The sequence below is a fragment of the Emericellopsis atlantica genome (assembly GCF_019669845.1).
Source record: "Emericellopsis atlantica unplaced genomic scaffold F5Z01scaffold_25, whole genome shotgun sequence".
NCBI lineage: Eukaryota > Fungi > Ascomycota > Sordariomycetes > Hypocreales > Bionectriaceae > Emericellopsis > Emericellopsis atlantica.
This window is the reverse complement of record NW_025764727.1, coordinates 332,138-352,800: the sequence shown is the minus strand read 5'-3', so window position 1 is coordinate 352,800 and position 20,663 is coordinate 332,138. Positions and strand designations below refer to the sequence as shown.

General features: G+C 55.3%; 9 protein-coding genes across 9 annotated transcripts; 6 read left to right on the top strand and 3 right to left on the bottom strand.

The window, feature by feature from the left end:
- The first annotated feature begins 8 nt into the window (after positions 1-8).
- On the top strand, positions 9-1,494 carry F5Z01DRAFT_265714 (ribosome biogenesis protein Brx1). The gene is made up of 3 exons (XM_046258626.1): positions 9-673; positions 721-1,070; positions 1,130-1,494. The coding sequence occupies exons 1-3, from the start codon at positions 325-327 to the stop codon at positions 1,343-1,345; spliced, it is 915 nt and encodes a 304-aa protein (XP_046115694.1). The 5' UTR covers positions 9-324; the 3' UTR covers positions 1,346-1,494.
- A 610-nt stretch (positions 1,495-2,104) lies between these two features.
- Positions 2,105-3,811, top strand: F5Z01DRAFT_265661 (F-box domain protein). Its single transcript, XM_046258625.1, has 2 exons — positions 2,105-3,023; positions 3,073-3,811. Exons 1-2 carry the CDS (start codon positions 2,247-2,249, stop codon positions 3,604-3,606), a joined length of 1,311 nt encoding a protein of 436 aa, XP_046115693.1. The 5' UTR covers positions 2,105-2,246; the 3' UTR covers positions 3,607-3,811.
- Positions 3,812-4,427: 616 nt separating this feature from the next.
- On the top strand, positions 4,428-6,744 carry F5Z01DRAFT_626844 (histone deacetylase; the record flags this gene model as incomplete). The annotated part of the gene is made up of 4 exons (XM_046261507.1): positions 4,428-5,950; positions 6,000-6,179; positions 6,253-6,381; positions 6,417-6,744. 4 exons carry the CDS (start codon positions 4,428-4,430, stop codon positions 6,742-6,744), a joined length of 2,160 nt encoding a protein of 719 aa, XP_046115692.1.
- Positions 6,745-6,839: 95 nt separating this feature from the next.
- F5Z01DRAFT_662862 (serine/arginine repetitive matrix protein 1) lies at positions 6,840-8,996 on the top strand. The gene is made up of 2 exons (XM_046263991.1): positions 6,840-7,096; positions 7,156-8,996. Exons 1-2 carry the CDS (start codon positions 7,074-7,076, stop codon positions 8,843-8,845), a joined length of 1,713 nt encoding a protein of 570 aa, XP_046115691.1. The 5' UTR covers positions 6,840-7,073; the 3' UTR covers positions 8,846-8,996.
- Positions 8,979-11,759, bottom strand: F5Z01DRAFT_265815 (uncharacterized protein). Its single transcript, XM_046258627.1, has one exon. The coding sequence runs from the start codon at positions 11,496-11,498 to the stop codon at positions 9,339-9,341; it is 2,160 nt and encodes a 719-aa protein (XP_046115690.1). The 5' UTR covers positions 11,499-11,759; the 3' UTR covers positions 8,979-9,338.
- Positions 11,760-12,199: 440 nt separating this feature from the next.
- Positions 12,200-14,528, top strand: F5Z01DRAFT_662859 (uncharacterized protein). Its single transcript, XM_046263990.1, has 2 exons — positions 12,200-14,312; positions 14,362-14,528. Exons 1-2 carry the CDS (start codon positions 12,459-12,461, stop codon positions 14,482-14,484), a joined length of 1,977 nt encoding a protein of 658 aa, XP_046115689.1. The 5' UTR covers positions 12,200-12,458; the 3' UTR covers positions 14,485-14,528.
- F5Z01DRAFT_662857 (uncharacterized protein) lies at positions 14,529-16,679 on the bottom strand. Its single transcript, XM_046263989.1, has one exon. The coding sequence runs from the start codon at positions 16,410-16,412 to the stop codon at positions 14,655-14,657; it is 1,758 nt and encodes a 585-aa protein (XP_046115688.1). The 5' UTR covers positions 16,413-16,679; the 3' UTR covers positions 14,529-14,654.
- Positions 16,680-16,915: 236 nt separating this feature from the next.
- F5Z01DRAFT_662856 (triose-phosphate transporter family-domain-containing protein) lies at positions 16,916-18,901 on the top strand. Its single transcript, XM_046263988.1, has 2 exons — positions 16,916-17,502; positions 17,567-18,901. Exons 1-2 carry the CDS (start codon positions 17,185-17,187, stop codon positions 18,842-18,844), a joined length of 1,596 nt encoding a protein of 531 aa, XP_046115687.1. The 5' UTR covers positions 16,916-17,184; the 3' UTR covers positions 18,845-18,901.
- Positions 18,902-18,943: 42 nt separating this feature from the next.
- F5Z01DRAFT_676650 (origin recognition complex subunit Orc5) lies at positions 18,944-20,408 on the bottom strand (the record flags this gene model as incomplete). The annotated part of the gene is made up of 3 exons (XM_046265267.1): positions 18,944-19,816; positions 19,865-20,248; positions 20,301-20,408. 3 exons carry the CDS (start codon positions 20,406-20,408, stop codon positions 18,944-18,946), a joined length of 1,365 nt encoding a protein of 454 aa, XP_046115686.1.
- Between the last annotated feature and the right edge of the window lie 255 nt (positions 20,409-20,663).

The following is a 20,663-nucleotide window of genomic DNA, read 5'->3' as shown; positions in this document are numbered from 1 at the left end:
CTCAGTTACCCTGATTGTGACAACTCCGTGTTTGTCAATCGTATTTCACCTTTCCAGTGCCAGTTGGATTCATCCTGCGATTTTGTGGGGTTTGGTGGGCTGCTTCCGAGCCAACTTGAGGCCCCACGTATGTGTCGATAAGAGCTTATCGCATAGTGTCCGTCGCTGGCCGCCAATTTTTTCCCCCAGCAACATAATCCCCCGGCTGCACGAGTGAACAACTTTTGCGACTTCACCGAATCGCAATCTTTGAACGCGAGAGTAGTCAATTCAGGCATCCTCGCTTTCTGTCCCATTTCCCATCAATTTGCGCCATTATCAGCAATGGCTGCCGTGTACAAGTCGCTGTCCAAGTCGGACAAGACAGCGAGCAAGAAGGCCGATGGCCCTAGCAATGGCATCAAGAAGAACAGGCAGAGGGTTCTCATCTTGTCCTCGCGAGGCGTCACATACAGACATCGCCATCTCCTCAACGATCTCGCGACTATGCTTCCTCACGGTCGGAAAGACGCCAAATTCGACTCCAAGTCGAAGCTGTACGAACTGAACGAGCTTTCCGAGCTGTACAATTGCAACAACTGTTTGTATCTGGAAGGCCGCAAAGGTCTTGATGGGTACCTTTTCCTCTCAGCTGTGCCAAATGGACCGACTTGCAAATTCCACATCCAGAACCGTATGTTGTCTAGAGCGAACAGATGAGACCAGACACTGACTTGCTAGTGCACACCATGGAAGAGCTTCACTTCACCGGCAACTGCCTCAAAGGCTCGCGACCGATTCTGTCCTTCGACGCTACATTCGAGAAAGAGCCCCACCTGCAAGTCATCAAGGCTTTGTTCACGCGTACCTTTGGCGTTCCAGAGGGCGCTCGCAAGTCGAAGCCATTCATCGACCATGTCATGGGATTCACAGTGGCCGACGGTAAGATCTGGATCCGCAACTACCAGATCAATGAAGAGGAGCAGTCGAAGGTCAAGAACGCCGCAGGCGAGGAGGAGATCGAAACGACCGAAATGAGTCTCGTGGAAATCGGTCCTCGTTTTGTTCTTACGCCCATCGTGATACAGGAGGTGGGTCGCTCTCGCCAGAGAAGACGAGGATGCAATGGGAGCTAATCATGCGTGTACAGGGCTCCTTTGGTGGACCGATCATCTACCAGAACCGAGAGTTTGTGTCGCCAAACCAGGTCAGGTCTGACCTCCGCAGAGGCAAGGCTACACGACACAACGCAAGGGCAGAGCAGACCGTGGCACGTCTGTCGCGGAAGGAAGATCTTGGACTACGTACCAAGGGTGCTCAGAGGCAACCAAAAGGTGACTTGGACACGAAGATGATGTTCTCATGAGGAAAAAGGGACATTGGGCTGGTGCTCAACACGGCGTTGGCGTTACGGCTCTGGATGTAGAGTGAAATACCAATGACATTAAGTACTTGGCTTCCTGACCTTTCTACATCTACTTCATGGCGTGAATGCTCACGGACAGGTGAAATCCAGATGTCGGTTGTCTTTTGGATTCTGTGCACGCGACGCTGCTGGTCGTCAATCACAAGGGCAAGTGAATGGTTCTAGATCATTCACAACCGTTAGCACATGCTCTTACCAAGCTTGATTACGAACGACCGCTGAGTAATACTTACATATATTAGGCAGGCCATGCCAGCGTGAAATATATTTGTGTTGCTGCGGTTTGGTTGGCGACTGAACTCCAAGTCGCGTGGAACGCGTCCCGGCAAATGTCCGGACATTGCTGAACCAGGGTTAACGACATCAGCGACATGTCTCCTGCTCGTCCCGTCATCCTTTCTCCATCCAACTTTCCTGAGCCGACCCTCTGACACACCAGCAGAGCGCAGTCGACTATGGCGTACCGTGACGGACACCATTCCCAGCCCGCGAGGCGCACAGTCTCCCCATACAGTGCGACTGTCATGATGCCTGGACGCAACACCATCAACACCATTTCAAGCCCCAAGGCCGGGGTAGTCGGTCAGTAAGCGCTGAAGATCAACTTCTCTGGACACCTCGTCGCTTGGTTTCCAGAGCTTTCAGGGCGCTCATCAAGGCTACCCTTACGTGACGGCCATAGTTCGTTGCTTTTCAACATCCATTGTCGAAGATTATTCAGTTTGGCCTGGCCTGCTCTCTTCTCCAACTACAGCTTGAGAGGTCTCGAGCACATTTCAACGACCGTAACTCGACATACAGATCCTCTACTACATCCGTCTTCGCAGATTCAGCGTTCAACATGGTTGCATCAAAGTGTGTGACGGGCTTGTCAAGCCTTCCAATGGAGCTCCTTCTGGACATTTACCACCACATGGACGTTGGTAGCATTTACGAATTGTCCGCCATCAACAAGTTTTTCCACAACCTTTTCACTACACGCAAGGCAGCTATCCTGTTTCCGGTATTGGCTCGAGAGTTTAGTCCATTTGACGAGCTCCTGCAAGTCTATACCGCTACAGCGAACGATCTGCCAAGCACGGCGCGCAGCCTGTACCAGCCCCGGCGGATTGTCCTCAGGCGCTTCACTGGGGACGCTGGCATTGTGCTAGCGGATGGCCCTTCCGTGGTTCAGACGAAGCCTGTATACACCCAAGTCAATGGACGCGGACGTGGCGTGCGGGGTGATGTTGATCTCCGCGGTCATGGCCACATTGTTCTGACCGAAAAAGACCTTGGCCCCATTATGGAACTTTGCCTGCTGGCCCGTAAATGGGAGTCGCTGTTCCCGTCAATGAGATGGTACTATGATCCGGCCCGTTGTCGGACACTGAGGCCGCACGAGGGAGAACGCTTCCGCAGAGCGTTCTATCGATGGTGGCTTTTCGGCATCTACTTCCACGGAGACATGCCCAGACCACGCGTAGGTCTGCCCGAACCCTTTGCGGACGATTTCAGGAGCAGTCTCATTCGACACTACCCTACAAGTCAGCTCCTGGAGTTGATGGATTTGATGGAGACGCTGAAGGACATCATCCTGCACTACATTTGCCCGCGGCTGAACGCGAATGAGCAACTGGTGAGTCAAGCCTGACACCGATTTGAAATATAAAACTGACGAGTCTCAGAATCTCAATAAACAACCCCCGCTTATAGACAGCGTTGATCGCATGCAGTCCATGTCGGACAGCTGGAATGATCAGAGTCGCTGGGGCCGCGTCATCAAGACTTACTTCAAGCTTGGTCCCAGGGATCTTATGTATTATTTCGACAACATTTGCAGCTATCCTCGCAAGCGTCTGATTGGAGAAATCCGGGCCAAGTTTGCGACCTTCACCTTCGATCAAGAATCCATACAGCTCACTGTTCGCTGCGTCTTAGATGAGCGACAATGGCTATTGTCTTCCCCAAGCCTAGCAACTAACGAGTCCGGCGGCATCATTGACTTTGACGACGAGCGGGACCTTGAACGCTCTGTGTTCGATAAGGACGGCAGCCCTGACGGTGGATTGCCCAACGGCAAGAGGTTTGTGACTTGTTTGTCTCAATACTCCCCAAGAGGAGATGACGGGGCGCATCTCGAGGACTACGACCGGGAAAACGCCTGGGAGCGTCTTCATTCTTCCCTTCAGACCTTACCCGTCGAACCCGTGATGCCTTAGAGATTGTCGGGCTTAATAGTTCTATTTTGTATTATCATGAATCATAGAATGGCTCTCCGCGAAGACTTGGGTGATAGCGCTGCGGGCATGGTGTATCGTCCCTTGTGACGTCTCATGCTCGGGAAAATCGGAATCAATTCCAGATGAAAGAGACCATGTAGCTGCAAATACTTGTCTCTCATTAGCTTTTACTCGTAATCTTATTTGGCCATGTGAGGTCCTCACGTTGTAGGGCACTCGTTGCACCTTGAGGCCTGCCACTAGCCGCGACGCTCCCCCAATCAATTCCAGAGCTCCGGTTCACACTCATTTTGGGATCCTCTCACTCATCCATCTACTTACTACACCACCCTACTGCAGCGCAGCGCAGCCCTCGCAGGCTACGCTTTTCGAAATTCTCATCAGTGAGATAGGGGATCTGATTGGGATATCGAAAGCTGTTTCTACAGAGCCGCAAACGGTGCGCGCGACGTTGGCGCATGGCTCGTAGTCGAAGCACAAGGTGAGTGCAGCACTTGACTGGACTACGGACACGGAATCGCTGTCACCAAGAGAGCCAAACTGTTCACAGCGCTGCTTCGCACTGCAATCCTTACAGAAGAGCGTGTTCTCACCTTTGATTCTCCGCGCTGTTCTACCTCATGCCACGCGAGCAGCCTACATCATACTTTCATTGAACCCGTACTGATTCGCCAGCAGCTGTACCGCGCTTGTGCCGCCCTCTTCTTCGAGACCAAGGATAAAGATCTATTGAAATTATATACTCGCCCAGGCCGGTTGGAAACCTCGACATGGACGCGCCCCCGGTCGAGGACCACCACATGAGGGATGTCGATCCCTTGGAGACTGAAGATGATAGCGGTCAAACGGATCAGACATCGGGGCCATATTCGGCAGGCACAAGCTACGATGACGCCGATACAGAGCCAGATAGTCTGGCTCTGGAACAGTTGAAACGACGAGGTCTCTTGCCAACTGGTCTTTGCTACGACAGCAGGATGAAAATGCACATGAATGCCGAGTTCAGCAACAACGCCCATCACCCGGAAGACCCTAGGCGCATACACGAGATCTTTGAGGCTTTCAAGCGCGCCGGCTTGATTTACCAGGGGCCGCCAGAACTCGCTGCCAGAGTGTTCAAAGAGATGCCCACGCGGTACATGTGGCGCATACCAGCGAGATTCGCTCTGGATGAGGAGATATGTCTGGCGCACACACCAGCCCACCTGTCTTGGGTCAAGGAGACGGAGAACATGAGTCTTGCGGAGCTACGCGAGTTGACTAAGAGGTACGACTCGACACGCGAGTCCCTCTACGTGGGTAGCCTCTCTTGCTACGCAGCGACCTTATCAGCGGGCGGTGCAGTTGACACGTGCAAAAACGTCGTTGCCGGGAATGTCAAGAACGCGTTCGCGGTGATCCGGCCTCCCGGACATCACGCTGAGATGGACCAGCCAATGGGATTTTGCTTCTTTAACAATGTTCCAGTGGCGGTACGCACATGCCAGAAGGAATACCCCGAGACGTGCCGGAAGGTCCTCATCCTGGATTGGGACGTACACCATGGCAACGGCATCCAGAACATCTTTTATGATGATCCAAACGTACTCTATATCTCTCTGCACGTCTACATGGACGGAAGCTTCTATCCTGGACGACCCGAGAATGATGAAATCCCAGACGGGGGCATCGAGCACTGTGGTGTTGGCGCAGGACTAGGGACCAACGTCAACATTGGATGGCATGCGCAAGGCATGGGGGATGGAGAATATATGGCCGCCTTCCAGAAGATTGTGATGCCCATCGCCCAGGAGTTCAACCCCGACTTCGTGGTAATCTCCGCCGGCTTTGACGCGGCGGATGGGGATGAGCTGGGGGCGTGCTTCGTCACACCAGCGTGTTACGCGCACATGACACACATGCTCATGTCGCTCGCCAACGGGCGTCTAGCCGTCTGTCTAGAAGGAGGCTACAACCTGGACGCAATCTCGAATTCGGCCGTTGCGGTTGCGCGCACGCTCATGGGCGAGCCGCCTCCACAGATGACCATAGCGAAACTCAACAAGGAGGCGGCTAGAGTCCTGAACAAGGTACAGGTCTATCAGTCGCACTATTGGCAGTGCATGCGTCCCGGCGTGGTCGACATGGCGCTCGCCCAGTCTAACAGGTCGCAGCGTTTGCATGATTTTGTGAGAAATGCCCAGAAGGATGTGTTGATGATGAAGCATCACATGGTACCATTGTACATTCAACGGGAGAAGCTTCACCGCACCTTTGAAAACCAGGTCCTAGTCACGCCAACAATCGAGACGGCGAGCAAGGTTTTGATCGTCATCCATGACCCGTTTGTCATTCAATTCGAGCAGTGCACGCAAAACAGCTAACGAGCTTAGGCCTGAGCTGCTGTCGCAGCCGGATTACGGCGACCACACGCGCCTTGAGCTACACAATTCGTTCATCGTGGATGGAGTCACGAGCTATATCGATTGGGCGCGTAAAGAAGGCTTTGGTGTCATGGACATCAACGTGCCTAACTGTGCGGAGAGAACAGACGCAAGTGCTCACATGCCGCCGTTGAATCAAACACTGACAATTGCAGAACACCGGGCTTTTAATCCCCTCGGTAACTCCAGGCGAGCTCGAAAGACAAATCGCGAGTCTCATGGAGTGGCTTTGGGACAACTACATCGAGCTGTACGACGCAGACCACATCTTCCTGCTAGGTGTGGGTAATGCCTACCTCGGAGTGAAGATGCTCCTCATCAACAGGCGTGAGTACCATTTCAGCTCGGAGCAGCAGATTGACTAAGATATACTGTAGCCTGCAGAGAGCGCATTTCTGGGGTCGTCAACTTTGTGAACGGCAATCTGCGACCCGTCAAGTCTCAAACTGACGATGGGCTGTCCCCCTGGTACAAGCAAAACTCTCAAGTCTACGTTGCAGCCGACCACAATTGCTGGCTGGATCCCTCGCTCACCCAGAAGATTGAGAAGCGCCGGTTCGGTACCGTTGTTCGTAGTAAGGAGAGTGGATTGACCAGAATGATGGATGCGCACGCCGAAGATGTACAACGGTGGATACAGGATCGGGTTTCTGAGGAAGAGGAGAGTGGCGATACCACGGCAGAGTCGGCCTAAATAAGGGATATCTTCTAATTTGCTTAGGCGGTTGCTATCTGGGGGCATAGATTTACGTTAGGCTTGAAATTTAGACACTGGATGCTCCCTTGGGTGAGATGAATGTTGGCTCCATGTGAGATCTCGAGGCCTTGGGCTGTCTCTTATCCTGTCTTATCTTCTTATCTTCTTATCGGTCCGGTCCTAGCGCGGAAGAACATCGGCATTCACATGAAGGACGGACTTCTTCAATCTCTGGCACAGCTTCCGCGCGTTTACGCTGCTTTGTTGAGCTGCATCTTGAGAGCACCAGCCTACCATCATCTCGCGACTCAGCAGCCTTTATCGGGATGGATCGCGATCGGGGTCGAAGGTATGTGGTCACCAGCTCTGCAGTCAAGTCCTGTGCACACCATGTTAACAGTGTTCTAGGTACGACGACGGCGAGGTCGTTAGATACGGCGCCGGCGAATCATGGCGTCCTACACCCCGTGGAGGAGGAGGCGCTGCCTCGCCTGGCGATAGGAACAACAGATCGCCACCCCGAAGACCACGAAGCCCTGCGCCACGCGACAGAGACCGATCTCGACCACCACTACCGCGTAGCCCACGACCACCGAGGAGTCCTCGACCTCGCAGCCCACCCGTGCCCTCGTCTGACAGTTACGTGCCCGGACGACTTCCACCTAGGCGGCGGACTCCAAGTCGCGGTCGTATTCCCGTAGGCGACCGCTATAGGAGAGATCGATCACGAGACCGCGACAGCCCTCCGCGACGTAGGGAACGTTCGCGCTCACCGATACGAAGAGGATCACCCCCTCGGCGAAGCATATCGCGACGACCAAGCCCTCCACGACGGCCCTCCCCCGGCAGACTAGATCGCTTTGACCGACCCAGATCACCCCCACCGCGTCGAGATTGGGGACGGGACAGAGACTTTGACCGCGACAACAGGCGTGACCCGGAGCGCGAGCGTCCATGGAAGGATAGGGACCCATCACCAGCCAGAGGTCGCGATTCGGACAGGTTCCCAGACCGGCGCGACGACACATTTGCCCGACGCAGTCCCATCCGGGGTGACATGGGACGCGAGAGACGTCGGTCACGATCTCCAATCAGGCGCGAACGATCCCCGATTGGCAGGCGAACCCCAATGTCAGGAGGCAGAGGTGGCTCGTACCGACCTTCTCGATCGCCCAGCAGGCGACCAGAGCGATACCAGAACTTCCGTAGATCCCCAGCCAGGGACTCGAATCTATCCTCAGCAATGAACTCGAGGCCCGAATCGAGACGCCCTTCACCAGGCCCTGCCCCCAGGAACCGCTCCCCTCTGCCGTCAAGGGACCACTCTCCTGGCCCTCGAGTTCCACTCTCGAGAGAAGCATCGAGGACCACCCTGCGGGACGACAACGGGTCGGGCCCAAAGTCTCCGCCTCGCGGTCCTGCCGCTCTCCGCGCACCTCCCACGGGACCAGCTGCTAGTCGCAGCTACTCAAACTCGTCTCACCCATCTACGCCCGGTGCCAATCGTGCGGATATTACCAGCCCGAACCCCGCAAACCCACCTGCTGGACCCCGTGGCTACGTCGCTTCTTCTCGAGGTGGCTATGCCTCTCGAGGTGGACGTGGAAACTGGTCGCAGTCCACCCCGCGACACATGAGTAGCGGTCGAGCCGCGAGTCCCTCGGGCTCGGGCGGCGCGCCCACGATTCCCACCGGTCCTCGCGCCTCGTCCGGTGCTGCCTCCTCCACGCCAACGCAGGGCCGACCTTTCAACCCACCCACGGGTCCGTCCGCCGGTACTCCAGCACCTCGCCAATCTTTGGCGCAGTCTCTCCTCGCCACCCTTCCTCCGATTGTGCCTGGCGGCAAGATCGACCCAACCATGATGCCCATGGTGCTGGGTGTCAGCCGCGAGCTCGAGCCTCACTATCGCAAACTCCGCGATGAGGAGGAGAAGTTGCGCGACGAGCTCCGTGCCAAGCAGGAGCGCCTGCGAAAGAGTCTGTACACGTGGGATCGCATGGGACGTGAGTCTGCCGCCTGGGAGATGAGGAGCGATCTGAGCGAGAGGAGCATGACCAACCTCGCTGGAGATGGCTCGAGTGGCGCGGCATTCTAGCGGACTCGCTTTGGGCAAAAGGAATAGCACTGTACTATTTTGTTAGATTAGCATTCGCACGCTGGCGTTGGGGCGTCGTCGACAGACTTGACCGAAATTGATGATTTGCATTTCACAACGCAGTGGCTCTATGGATAGGCATACTTCAGAATCTCGTAATCGTGTGACTCTTCATCATCTGTTGAATACAAGTGAATTGTGGCACCGCTCGAGTAAGCCATCGGACCATGACATTGCGCCCATCAAACCGTAAGTGGGAGTGTGATCCCGGAATAATTTATTGACAACGCTGACCTTTACCCATGTACATGTCCGTACCCTTTACCAGCCGTACCAGCCATTGCCGTCGTTTCCCATTCATAGCATCATACAGGTGATTGTGAGGCGTGAGCTGCCTCAGTGTGTCCTTTCGTCCGTACCCGCCCCCCAAGCCATGTCTCGTTCATCCGTCCGGCTCTTGGGTGCAAGTTCATATCGACCGTCGAGCATGCTATTACCAAGCATAATCATCATCTTCAACCTCGTTATCCTCGTTCCACTCTTCGCCGGATGACTCGTTGGCCTCGTCTTGGAAGTCTTCCATACTGTATTGGAGCTCGCGGGTCTTTTGGTTGTCGATCACGATGAGCACGGTGTCACACATGCCTTGGACAGGTAACTTCTCAGCCTGTTGCTCGTTCTGCCCGCCGCGCTCAGACTCCGACCCGGAAGAGTGACTGTCGGCAGATTCTTCCTCCTCCTGCTCATCCTCATCCGTGTCGGGTTCGCGATATTGCGGTCTATTCCGTGGGCGGGATGAATGCCGGTCCGTATCAGAAGCGGAATGGGCAGCGATCCGACCACTGCGTCGGGAGGGAGAGCCGCGCTTTGCACGTTTTCGCGGTTTCGGAGGATCCTTCTCGACACGCGGTGCGACGACGTTCTCTTCCTGTCTGAGCGTGACCTTGTGCGATGGAGAAACAAATGGCCGGCGGAAAACGTGATCCATCTTGTCCGTCCATCCTTGGCGTAGTTCCGCACGATGCTGCCACGGGATATTCAACACCGTCTTGATGGCAAGATGGCGTAGTCTGGGCAGATTCGGGGCGCTGTCGACAAGGGATTGGAGGAAAGTCTCGGCTGCCTCCACCGTCCACTCCCTGACGTGCTCAATTTCGATCAATTGTAATGACGATGGCCAGAGCGGGACCTGGCCAGGCAGAAGGGCCTGGTCGTACATGGCATCCGAGTCGTCGATTGTCTCGTGGTGCCGGTAATATGACAGGTTCATTCGCAGCTCGGCTAGGTTCGGACAGTTTACCGCAAGGTTCGTGACGAATTCCAAGCTGAGACTTTGGTTGTGGGAGAGTGTCAAGTATCGCAGGCTACTTCCGTGGCTCTGCAGGAAGCTGTCAAGATCTCCTGAACGGACTTCCCAACAATTGATCAATTCCAAGTGCGCCAGACCTGCCGGCAGCTTGGAAAGCATTCGGTCATTCATTGTTGTGGATGCCTCAAATACAAGGTGACGAAGGGATCCCAGGCAAGCGATAGCTGCAGCCAGATCATCCACAACCGCCTGGTCGGCCAGCTCGATCTCCAGAGCTTCATCTGGAGTTTTCGCCACAGGCTTGTGCAGGGACGGCGTTTGGAAGTTGATGAAGCTCACTTTCGTCAGGTGGCTGAAGGACGCAAGCTTATGTATGCGAGCTATGGCTGCGATGTCTGGCACCGTCCCTCCAAGCATGCGACTGCTCCACTCCCAGCTCTTGAGCACGAGGGGGGACGTTTCGCCCTCATCATGCGGATTGTACTGGCCCAACTCCAAGGACTGGAAGAGCTGCTCGGGGTATTGCCATCGCAGCGACTTGTCAAGGGCCCGGTATGGCGGCTGATCGAGCTTGGTGAACACTATCAGCTCTTTGAGCCTCTGCAGAGAAGCCAGGACTGGAGGGAGCGATCCGACAGGGAAGAGATCGATGTCGATGTACATGGCCTCGATGATGGGTTTGTAGCGAATGAGTGTCTCCGCCTCTGTCTTCTCCAAGATTGTCATGAGTTTCCGTGCCTTTAAGGATGTGGTCGGGGTAGGACACTTGTATAACCCTGTGAGCGCCGGCTGCATGAACGCTCGACACGTCGTCGCTGCATACACGAGCCATGAATTGTCGAGAGTTCCGCCTGCCCTGGCGGCATACAGAAAAATATCGACCCAAGCCGAGTATGGTATCTTTGGGTCCAACCAGTTGGGTATCCTGCCCAATGGAGCCGAGGAAGCCGTGACCTCGTTCGATCTCTTGGGCTTCTTCCTCGGGACGCCGAGTGCCCCAGAGGCCCTGCGTCTCTTCTTGACGGCTCTTTGCGGCGCCGGCCGCGATGCAGACTGTTGCTTGCCAGGTCGTCCACGGCGTTTCGGGGTTGCTCTGGGCGCATCTATCACAATGTCCAGTAGCGCGCGATCGGCGCCTGTTGCGACATCGTCGTCGCTGTCGTGGAACGACTCGAGGGATGCATCGGAGTCGTCTGGGCTATCATTCTCGCTGTCGGGGTCGGACTCGTAGAGGTTTCGGGGCTCGGTGCGGCGATCTAGACGTGTGCGCTTTGTCGAGGTGGTCCGAGCAGCAGCTGATGGCTGGGTTGTCGAGTTGGCAACACGTGCACGCGTGCGGGCCATGATGCTTCTGAATGCGACAGGCGATGGCCACTGAGCAGCTTCATGGAAGGCACAAATGTGATATCTCGAAACACAGAGACCATCAAAAAAAAGCACCAAAAAGGTCCAGGTTCAAGTCCAAAGACACGCAGCGAATAAAGTCCTCACTCAGTAATCACGGCGCAAAGTGTATTCAGAGCAAGCGACGCTTTCGGCCGCAACGTCATCGGCTAACAGCGACGGCGCTCCGTAGAGGCAACACCACCTATCAGTCTGGTTTAGTTCGTCAGTAGTTGCGGGTGCATCAGGTATTTATTGAGAAGCCGGTCTGCTGAAGGGTGTAAAGGAAAGATGGATGAAGTCGATGTGAATCACAAGACCGTGAATTGAATATGGCTGTGACAGTCATTGGTGCAAGGGTGGGGCCCGTCACATCACAGTAACTTTAACTTAGGTGACACTGATACGAACCAGTCAACGAAACATCCTCCTGTCGCTTGTTTAGAGTCAATTCAGACAGTCTTGGAATACAGATAGGAATCACTAAGTCTTGTTTATTCCAAGCTCAGGTGTCAATTTGGATGATTGCTGATATGCGTTTAACACGCGTGGGCGAGGTCGGTGCGTCTTATGCTCTAGGGTAGGTTGAGGACAACGCGACGCGAGTGTGTGTGAGTGTTTGGCAAGCCATTGTTGCGTACCTCCATGTTAGATACACTCAAGTAGCAAGCCGCCTTCGTTTCCTTTTCACAAGAAAAAAGCAACGAATCAGACCTACTAGCAACCATTCTTTCTGCAAGGCTCCAAAACATCACGACTAGGGCGCTTACTTTACATCATCAGCCTTTCTCGTAAGCTTTGTAGAGCACAGCGACTGGACGCGCCCCTGATCGACGCGTTTGCCAAGCTATCTGACCTCACACGCCCCGGCTTTGAACGCCTCACGATGATGTCGACAGGGAGGAAAGGACGATTACGATAATGAGCAAAGTCTCATCTGGCGACGCTAGCCTGGCGGCACATCGGCGGAAAAGACTACAGGCCACCCATCATGGCAGCATGACTACTGCCCGCTTTGCCTTGAAAGATTCATCGAGTCATCTGGACGAGCCACCGACCAAGAGGCAACGAACGTCGAGCCTAGAACTAGGGCACGCAGCCTCCCGGGTTATCCATTGTATCCCAGAGGACCGCTGCTTGTTCTTCAACCTTTCACGTCTCTGGTTCAGATCAGAGCACAGAAACCGTGTGGACCCTGGCATCTTCCCCCCTGGTACCGACACAATCACATTCAAGGGCCGCTGTCGAATACAATTTCTACCAGACGCAAGCCGGCTTGCCCATGAGGAACCTGAAGTTGTTGTCAAACGACGCTGCACGTTTCGGTGCCCGAAAGCAACGAACGCCCGGCGTGGCCTCAAGATCGACCTGGAACGCCCATTCGCCATTCATGAAGAGGAATTCGACGGTTTTGGACCCGTGTCCAAGGCTTCTGCTTTTCCACAGGGACTTTTACTACGCATCCGCTTAGAGACCGAAAATGCTGAAATCGGCAATCAACTTCCCAACTGGGTCAAGGTCTGGTCTGGCCAGTCGGTGCCGTATCATTGTTCGCCTTGGTACTGCGTCCCATCCCCTGCAGACACGAAACAGTGCCCACCAGGTACACCACAGGCTCACCGTCACGAGGAATTCGTCTATCAGCAGGATTCGAGGACGTCAAACCTGAAATGGGAATGGGCCTGGAAGCCAACTTACAGTCTTTCTGGTCATGGTAGAAATGGACAGCTCCCTCGGACTCCATCAGAAAGAAGCAAGGCCAGTGTGCAAGTGTTGGCGGAGAGAAACGATGCGCCCCCGACTCGATCCCCTTGCGCGTCGCTCCAATTGCGTACAATGCCTCCCCATTCCACGAAATCACACGCATCCATTGAGGCGTCCAGCGTGGCTTCGTCTAGAATCACGAAGCAGCACCAGTCGGTCGTATCATTGCCCCGCTCCTCCAGTAGCAAGACTACGACTTGGTCAGCTCGCACAGCAGCGAGCGGGCAGATGAGAGTACAGTCTACTACCCACGAAGAAACCCTCATCGTCGGGTCGAAGGATGATCCTATATATGTGGGGGACTCTGAATCCGAAGATTCAGACGACACGTCTAGCACAAGTGTAGATCAAGACGAGCACACCGAGGAACCTAGCCAGCGTGTAGACCCTCAGAATTCCGATCAAGTGGACTTGGGCGATGTCATCTCTTCGGCATCCCAACAAAACGTCCCATCACCTAAAGCTCCTCCGCGGCCTGCCATTCGGGTGAGGTCACCGGAAGATGACATTATAGTTCCGAATAACGGCACAGTCTTTTACCATCCTATTGGGAGGCGTGCTCTGAAACCAGGGACGGTCTTACCTCGACCACAACCGCTGAAGGAGATGTTTCGCTACAAGCACATGTACTGGCTGCGAGAGGAGCCTGACATAACGGCCGCGCAAGTCGAATACATTTCAGCCTTTGATGAGGTGATGGATGAACACGACATCAACGCGCGAACCTACTTCCCAACCGCCTGGAAGGATTTTGTGGCACGGAAAAGGGGGTGGATCAGTGAACGACAACACCGCGTCGACGAATTCCACAAGCAGAAGGACTTTTTGCTGGAAGTCGGACTGCTTCAACAGGAAGATATTGAAGGCATCGAGCCGATGGCCACAGCACGAGGCAAACGCTCCGAGGAGGATCCGCCGCCTGTGCGACCACAGGCCAGGTCAACTCGAAGCGGCTGTGGCATTTGCCATAAGCCGGTGGCCGTGTTCCAAGCTGCATATTGCACTGCAAAGGTATGGTCGAGCAGATCCACCCTTCGTTGCATTGAACTGACAGGAGCAGCAACACGAGGGCCCCAATCAATTTCACAAAGCGTGTGCATTGCCGCCGAGGATGACTATCGAGCAGGAGACGACATTTTTTCGAGATAAGAGGACATACAAATGCGTTGCGTGCAAGGTTTAAATCGCCGGCGCTGGATATACACGCATCGAGGATTACGATACAAGATATGATTCAAACCCATCAATAAATTTAGGACCTGCCCAAGACCGGCCAGTTCCAACGTATGATACACATTTAGCTGATTTACAACCCAAGCGCCTGACGCCATGGCCAACCCAAGAATGGCTCCCTTAGAACTTGTATTTGCCCTCCTTCTTCTTCTGCCCCCTCTCCTGCTCTGTCTTCTGTCGTTTTCGGCTCTCCTGCGCAATCATCTCACTGAGGTCATCTTCGTGCGCCCACTTGGCTCCCACGCCCTCCTCACGCAGGCCCTCATCGTACCGTTTCCTCATGTCCTCCTTACGAAGACCACCAGATTGTAGAGCCTCTGGATCAATGGCCACATCGACGTCGCCTGGCTTCTTGCGCTTTCGTTCATCTTGTCCCGAGCCAAGAACAGGCGGCTTGTTCGTGGGCAGATCATATGCGCGGTCACTGCCAAAGAAGCCCTCTGCACGCACCTGTCGCTCGGGCAACACTGTGTAGGCAGATCTTGGTGCTGATGATTCTTCGGTGTCGTAGCCACGGCGTTCTTTCCTCAGATCCATCTCGCCGGCAATCGACGTCTCGACGCCGTGATCTGGCGCAATCGTGCTTGCATAGCCTCCAGGAGTCTCCATGCCACTCGGCGTCTCCATACCACTGGCAGAGGGCTCCTCGTCCTCGTCCTCTTCCTCTTCATCAGACTCCTCTTCTTCCTCAGACTCTTCCTCTCGAGGCTGCAGCTCGCCCCAGAGATTGCGCTCAACGGGCTCCGCCAGTTGCGACTGGGCAGCTTGCGCTTGCTGGTTCTGCGTGCCGTTAGGCCCGGTGAGACCAAAGACATCTCCTCCGTACAGAGGACGGTTGAATTCGTCCACAGGGGGTTTGCCCCAGCCACCAGGGTGGAATCCCCATGAGCCGCCAGGAGGCGGCGGCGCATTGAGGCCAGGTATCTTCAGGGTCGGGTAGGAGGGTGGCACGCCGATGCGCTGCTGGTTGATGAGCCACGGTGGTGGCGCACCGGGTGGCATGCCCAAGGCCTCCTTTGTCGACTCTGTCAGGTCTCCAGGCCTGAAATGCTGGTAGTCTACCTCGCTCTCCTTGCCCTCGTAGTACACTTCTCCGAACCGTGTCAGCTCCGGCTTCGTTTGGAATCGGAAGAACGCGTCGTAGAGCTTCTGGTAGTCAATGTCCAGCTTGCCCATCTTGGGGGCCACGCGTTCGCGCTGCTTCTGCTTGAGTGATTGCTCGGCCTGCTTTTCCAACACGGCGTCGCGCATCTCGGTGATGCCTGTCTCCGCGATGAATTGCGGAAGGCGGAATGGTGGCTTTTCGACACCGCGCTTCGAAGACAAGTACTCGCGCTTCAGTGACCAATGTGTGGGTACAGGGACGACATTGCGCTGCGCTTTGATCTGGACGAGCAAGCGAGGGTCGTTGGACGACACGTCTTGCCATTCGACGACCTCGGGGATACGGACGAGGGCTTTCAACTCGGCCACGGAGAGCTTGGTGAGCATTTTCCGCTTCTTCTTTGACATTTTCGGTTGCGCGTCCTCCTCGTCGGGAATATCGTCATCGTCGCCAAAAAACACGTCGCCTGTATTGCCAGCATTCGCCTCCTTTGCCACCGCGTCTTCGTCCGCGTTGGCGCCAAACTTGTTGAATATGTCCTTGTAGATCGCAAAGGCCGGATCATCCTCGAGGTCCTCGATCAGTGGGCCGTCGGCATGCGGTTGCTCGCGAGGAGGTTCTTTCGACGTCTCGAGGTCGGCTTCCGGTTGGGGGTCGGTGCCGTTGGTCTCAGCGGCGTCTGCCTTTGTCGCGGGCTCCTCCTTGGCAGACTTCTTCTGCTCCTTCTTCTTCGCCCTCCTCATCTGGTTCTTCGTCATCTTGGTGGCCGCCATGATGCCTCAGTTGTTGCTGGACGAGCCAGAGCTGGCCCAGCGCCGATTATGGTAGGTGGTCGGATTGGTTGTTTGTGTGACAATGTGGAAAATGGCGTATGCTACGGCTGCTCTGAGAATCATGCGCTTTCTGGGATCTGGCATGCCGTGACGCAAGGTGGGAATGGAAGAGTAGGCAGGACAGTGAATGGGCCGGGCCTAAGATCGTCTGGAACGCGCTTGTTAGCCTGGTAAAATTCGAGGTGGAGTCAACGGGTCAAGGTGCTGGGAGGCTGAAAGGCTGATGAGCCAGCGCTCAACGGCAAGGCTCTTGGTGCACGATAAGACACCCGATAAGCGCGCTAATGCGCTTGCCGGCGATTCCTCGGATGGACACGAGTCTTCTGCATGCAGGAAGGATGGACGTGCCACGCAATTGGCTCCACCAAATCGCAAGCAGCGAACTGAGCCGCGCCCATTTGCAGTGGATGCAACCCCCTGAGACGCCAAATCGTCATTCTGCTATTCGCGTCCTTGGCGGGATTTATACCTTTCGTCGTTTCATAGCCGCCTTTCTACACCAGCACACTTCATAGCGACTCCCATCATTCTTTGAACGCCGCGGCTGGTTCGGGACTGTCACTTTGAATTCGGGACTCTTTTCACACATTTTACGTCAGAGCACGCCATACGGACTATGCGACGCTAACTCGAACCCCTTCACTCGCTTTTGCGCCGATTGCCCTAGTCACTCGTTCCTTCGATTCGCGAACAGTATCGACGTTTCCTCGCCATGGAGAAGTTTCCGGACCACATCGATGCGCCCGTCATGGGAAACGGGGACGCTCACTCCCCCGTCCAGAGCCAGTTCCCCAGTCTTCCCGATGGTGATCAAGCTCGACACCTGCCAGACCGCTGGCTTCCTGTGCCGCGCAGGGAGCACAATAGCTCGGGGTGGTCGCCCTCGGGATCGCCAGGCGTAGGTCGCCATAACCGCCAGAAGAGCCTACAAGATGCCTTTCGCACGATCCGCACACGCAACGGCAGCGTGAGCCAGAACGCGCATGAGCTGGCCGATGCTCTCAGAGCGCCACTTTCGCCCAAGCTTATTGTGAGTTATGCTCGATTTCCAGCAAAGCAGTCCGAGTCGAGTCACTAACCCTGTGCGATTGCAGATTCTGTGCCTGTTGTGGTACACCTCGTCTGCGCTCACCAACACATCCTCGAAATCCATCTTGAATGCCTTCGACAAGCCTGCGACGCTGACGGTCGTGCAATTTGCCTTTGTCTCGACGTTGTGCATACTCTTTGCGCAACTGGCAGTCATCTTCCCTAGTCTTCGTACCAAGATCACCGCCTTGAGGCACCCGATCCGGCCTCCGTCCAAGGACGTGATCATGACGACGCTCCCCCTCGCGGCTTTCCAAATCGGTGGACATCTGCTCAGCTCGACAGCTACAGCCAAGATCCCCGTCTCGCTAGTTCACACGATCAAGGGCTTGTCTCCGCTGTTCACCGTACTCGCCTACCGACTGATATACGACATTCGTTATCCGAAAGCGACATACCTGTCCCTCATTCCGTTGACGGCTGGTGTCATGCTGGCATGCTCTGGCAAGCACGGATTGGGAGGAGAGTTCCTAGGAATCATCCAGGCACTGCTCGCGACGTTGATCTTTGTGACCCAGAATATCTTCTCAAAGAAGCTATTCAACGAGGCAGCCAAAGCAGAGCGAAACGGCGCGACTGCCCAGTCCAAGAAGCTGGACAAGCTCAATCTTTTGTGCTACTCGTCGGGAATGGCCCTATTGTTGACTTTGCCCATCTGGTTCTGGAGCGAGGGCATCACGCTGCTCAGGGACTTCCTCAACGACGGATCGATTGCTTTGAAGGATGGACCCGAGACAATGGACCACGGACGACTGCTGTTGGAGTTTGTCTTCAACGGCGTTACCCACTTTGGCCAGAACATTCTTGCCTTCGTGTTGCTGTCCATGGTCTCGCCAGTCACATACTCCGTGGCCAGTCTGATCAAGCGCGTCTTCGTCATTGTGCTTGCGATCATATGGTTCCGCAGTCCGACGACCCCTGTCCAAGCTGCCGGCATTGCACTCACTTTCCTCGGGCTGTATCTGTATGACCGCACAAGCGAGAGCAACAAGGCGGATCGCAAAGTTCGCATGATGACCCAGACTAAGACGCCTGCGCCTCTGCTGCCCATCGATGAAGGCCAGTCCGGGAGCCACAATGGAACACCATCGGGTGTCCACCCCTATAATGAGGGGAGTTACTTCTCACCGATCTCGACGGCTGCCGAGGATACAAAGAAAACCGACGACCTGTCTGGAACGGGATCGAGAAGGAAGAGGGGGCACAGCAGTTCGCAGTGGCTGGCTCCTGGGACAAAGCAGGAAGACACTTGGCGGTCCCCTGACCGCACCGTTCCGACATGATATAGATAGAGATTATGACCTACGACGCCTTGAATGCATATACATTGAATCGTTAATTGTGCTCGTCGAAAGTGGTCTTTGCAACATGTTCGATTGCAATCACTCTATCAACCACTCGTCTAGCTCGACGCCTATACTTCTCCCGACCCCTCGGATGATCTCCCAGCCCACGCTAATCCTCCACTTGCCACCGCGGTCCATCACGTCGCCCGTGCCAACACGCGTGAGCAGTCTGAGACTGGTGAGCGTAGCCATTGCCATGCCCACGTCGGCATCTACAGCTGCCACTCGAGGATCCTCTGTCCATTCACTCTTCACAGCCGCGTAAATGGCCATCATGCGCTCGAGGACAAAGGCATGGGCGCCGAGCAGCTTCCTCGCGATTTTGCGGTGCTTGTTGGAGGCTATTGTCGGGGCTACCCGCCGTCTTCGACGACCACCCTGGTGGTGTGTGGAGAAGAGCGTCAGGTCATGCTTAGGGGCATTGTGCGAGGCGAGATAGGCACAGAGCAGCAGTATCCGCGCCGTGCGAGGCAGCAGGGTGGACAGGTCCGTCGAGGTGGTTTTGGAGGAGGGTGCGACGGAGATGATGCTGGGGTTTAGCACTGACTCGTCCTGGAAGTGTGTCCTTGCTGCGACGAGGAGCTTGGAGAACTCTTTCGCCTCGTATGTGCCCTTCTCGATAGGGGCAATGAACCTCGGCCAAAGGGTCTCACACGCTCGCTTGAAGCTTGGCAGCGAGCGAGCTGCTGACTGTACGAGCGCATCGTGCACCGCTGCGCAGAATCTTGGCCACAGGGCGAGTGTTTCCTCCATGGTCGCATTGTGTGTTGGCTCTGTCGGTGGCGTCAAGGCGAGAATGCGGAGATAGTCGGGCTTTGTGTATGGTGGAAAATGTACACTTGGCGTGAAGGAGGACGTCCTCAGCGGTAGAGGTGCTGTGAGGATAAATGCCGTCGTGAGGCATGGAATCTATACGTGTCAGCCGGATGACGCTACACGGGAGGGCGCGCTACGAACAATCTCAGACAGGCGAGCGAGGCCGGGGAGCATGGACGATGGCGCATCTCTGGCCCGGTCTATCGCATCGAGCACCAGGACGAAGCGAAAGTTGTCCTCTCGTTTGGGGTATTTCAACATCCGGACCAGCTCCACGTCCAATTGCGCCAAGGTTTCGCATCGAATCGCAGTATCTTCTTGCGGCCAGTCCAAGGCCTCTGCTATCGACATGACGATGGACTCGAAGAGGTGACGCGCGGTGATACACTGGGACGCATTGACAAAGGCATATCGTAGGTTTGGCGTTGGTCTCGCAAGAGAGGCCAGCAGAGAGGCTGTGATGGCGGATTTGCCGGTTGACTCTACGCCGTGGATCGTGAGTGTTCGGCAGGGGGCTGCTGACGGCTTTCTGTTGTTAGACACGAATCCAAAGCTCCTGGGAAGGGGAGAGACGCACGTAGAGCAATGTTGCGAGGGTGTGGATCTGGTGGTCGCGGCAAGGGTAGGTTTGCAGGACGGGAGCTAATAGGAGCTCATCAGGGAGCTGGAAGAGTGATGCAGCCATGCTTCTTTCGCACTGCATTTGGTGGTGGTGGTGGTGGTGATGGTGATGGAGAGCTGGGAGACGCGTCTGGCGCGTTTTCGGGATAATTTGCTGCGACGTCACTTTTGGTGTTCGGACATCTAAAATCCGAAGTGCCGGCGTCGCAAATATCTTCACGTTCTTACACCACCCCGATCGCCAGACTCGCTCGACCTGATCGCTTTGGAGAATTTGGCTACATATTTCTGTTCATATACTGGTAGCCTCATAAAAGAC

What these genes read in the sequence shown, in the direction of transcription:
- F5Z01DRAFT_265661 (XM_046258625.1), top strand. Translation starts at nt 2,247, where the DNA reads ATGGTTGCATCAAAGTGTGTGACGGGCTTGTCAAGCCTTCCAATGGAG. An exon ending in TGAACGCGAATGAGCAACTG is followed by an intron (nt 3,024 to 3,072) that starts GTGAGTCAAGCC and finishes GACGAGTCTCAG; the next exon opens with AATCTCAATAAACAACCCCC.
- F5Z01DRAFT_662856 (XM_046263988.1), top strand. Translation starts at nt 17,185, where the DNA reads ATGGAGAAGTTTCCGGACCACATCGATGCGCCCGTCATGGGAAACGGG. An exon ending in CACTTTCGCCCAAGCTTATT is followed by an intron (nt 17,503 to 17,566) that starts GTGAGTTATGCT and finishes GTGCGATTGCAG; the next exon opens with ATTCTGTGCCTGTTGTGGTA.
- F5Z01DRAFT_265815 (XM_046258627.1), bottom strand. Translation starts at nt 11,498, where the DNA reads ATGGCCCGCACGCGTGCACGTGTTGCCAACTCGACAACCCAGCCATCA.
- F5Z01DRAFT_662859 (XM_046263990.1), top strand. Translation starts at nt 12,459, where the DNA reads ATGAGCAAAGTCTCATCTGGCGACGCTAGCCTGGCGGCACATCGGCGG. An exon ending in CTGCATATTGCACTGCAAAG is followed by an intron (nt 14,313 to 14,361) that starts GTATGGTCGAGC and finishes TGACAGGAGCAG; the next exon opens with CAACACGAGGGCCCCAATCA.
- F5Z01DRAFT_662857 (XM_046263989.1), bottom strand. Translation starts at nt 16,412, where the DNA reads ATGGCGGCCACCAAGATGACGAAGAACCAGATGAGGAGGGCGAAGAAG.
- F5Z01DRAFT_265714 (XM_046258626.1), top strand. Translation starts at nt 325, where the DNA reads ATGGCTGCCGTGTACAAGTCGCTGTCCAAGTCGGACAAGACAGCGAGC. An exon ending in CAAATTCCACATCCAGAACC is followed by an intron (nt 674 to 720) that starts GTATGTTGTCTA and finishes CTGACTTGCTAG; the next exon opens with TGCACACCATGGAAGAGCTT. An exon ending in CGCCCATCGTGATACAGGAG is followed by an intron (nt 1,071 to 1,129) that starts GTGGGTCGCTCT and finishes ATGCGTGTACAG; the next exon opens with GGCTCCTTTGGTGGACCGAT.
- F5Z01DRAFT_662862 (XM_046263991.1), top strand. Translation starts at nt 7,074, where the DNA reads ATGGATCGCGATCGGGGTCGAAG. An exon ending in GATCGCGATCGGGGTCGAAG is followed by an intron (nt 7,097 to 7,155) that starts GTATGTGGTCAC and finishes ACAGTGTTCTAG; the next exon opens with GTACGACGACGGCGAGGTCG.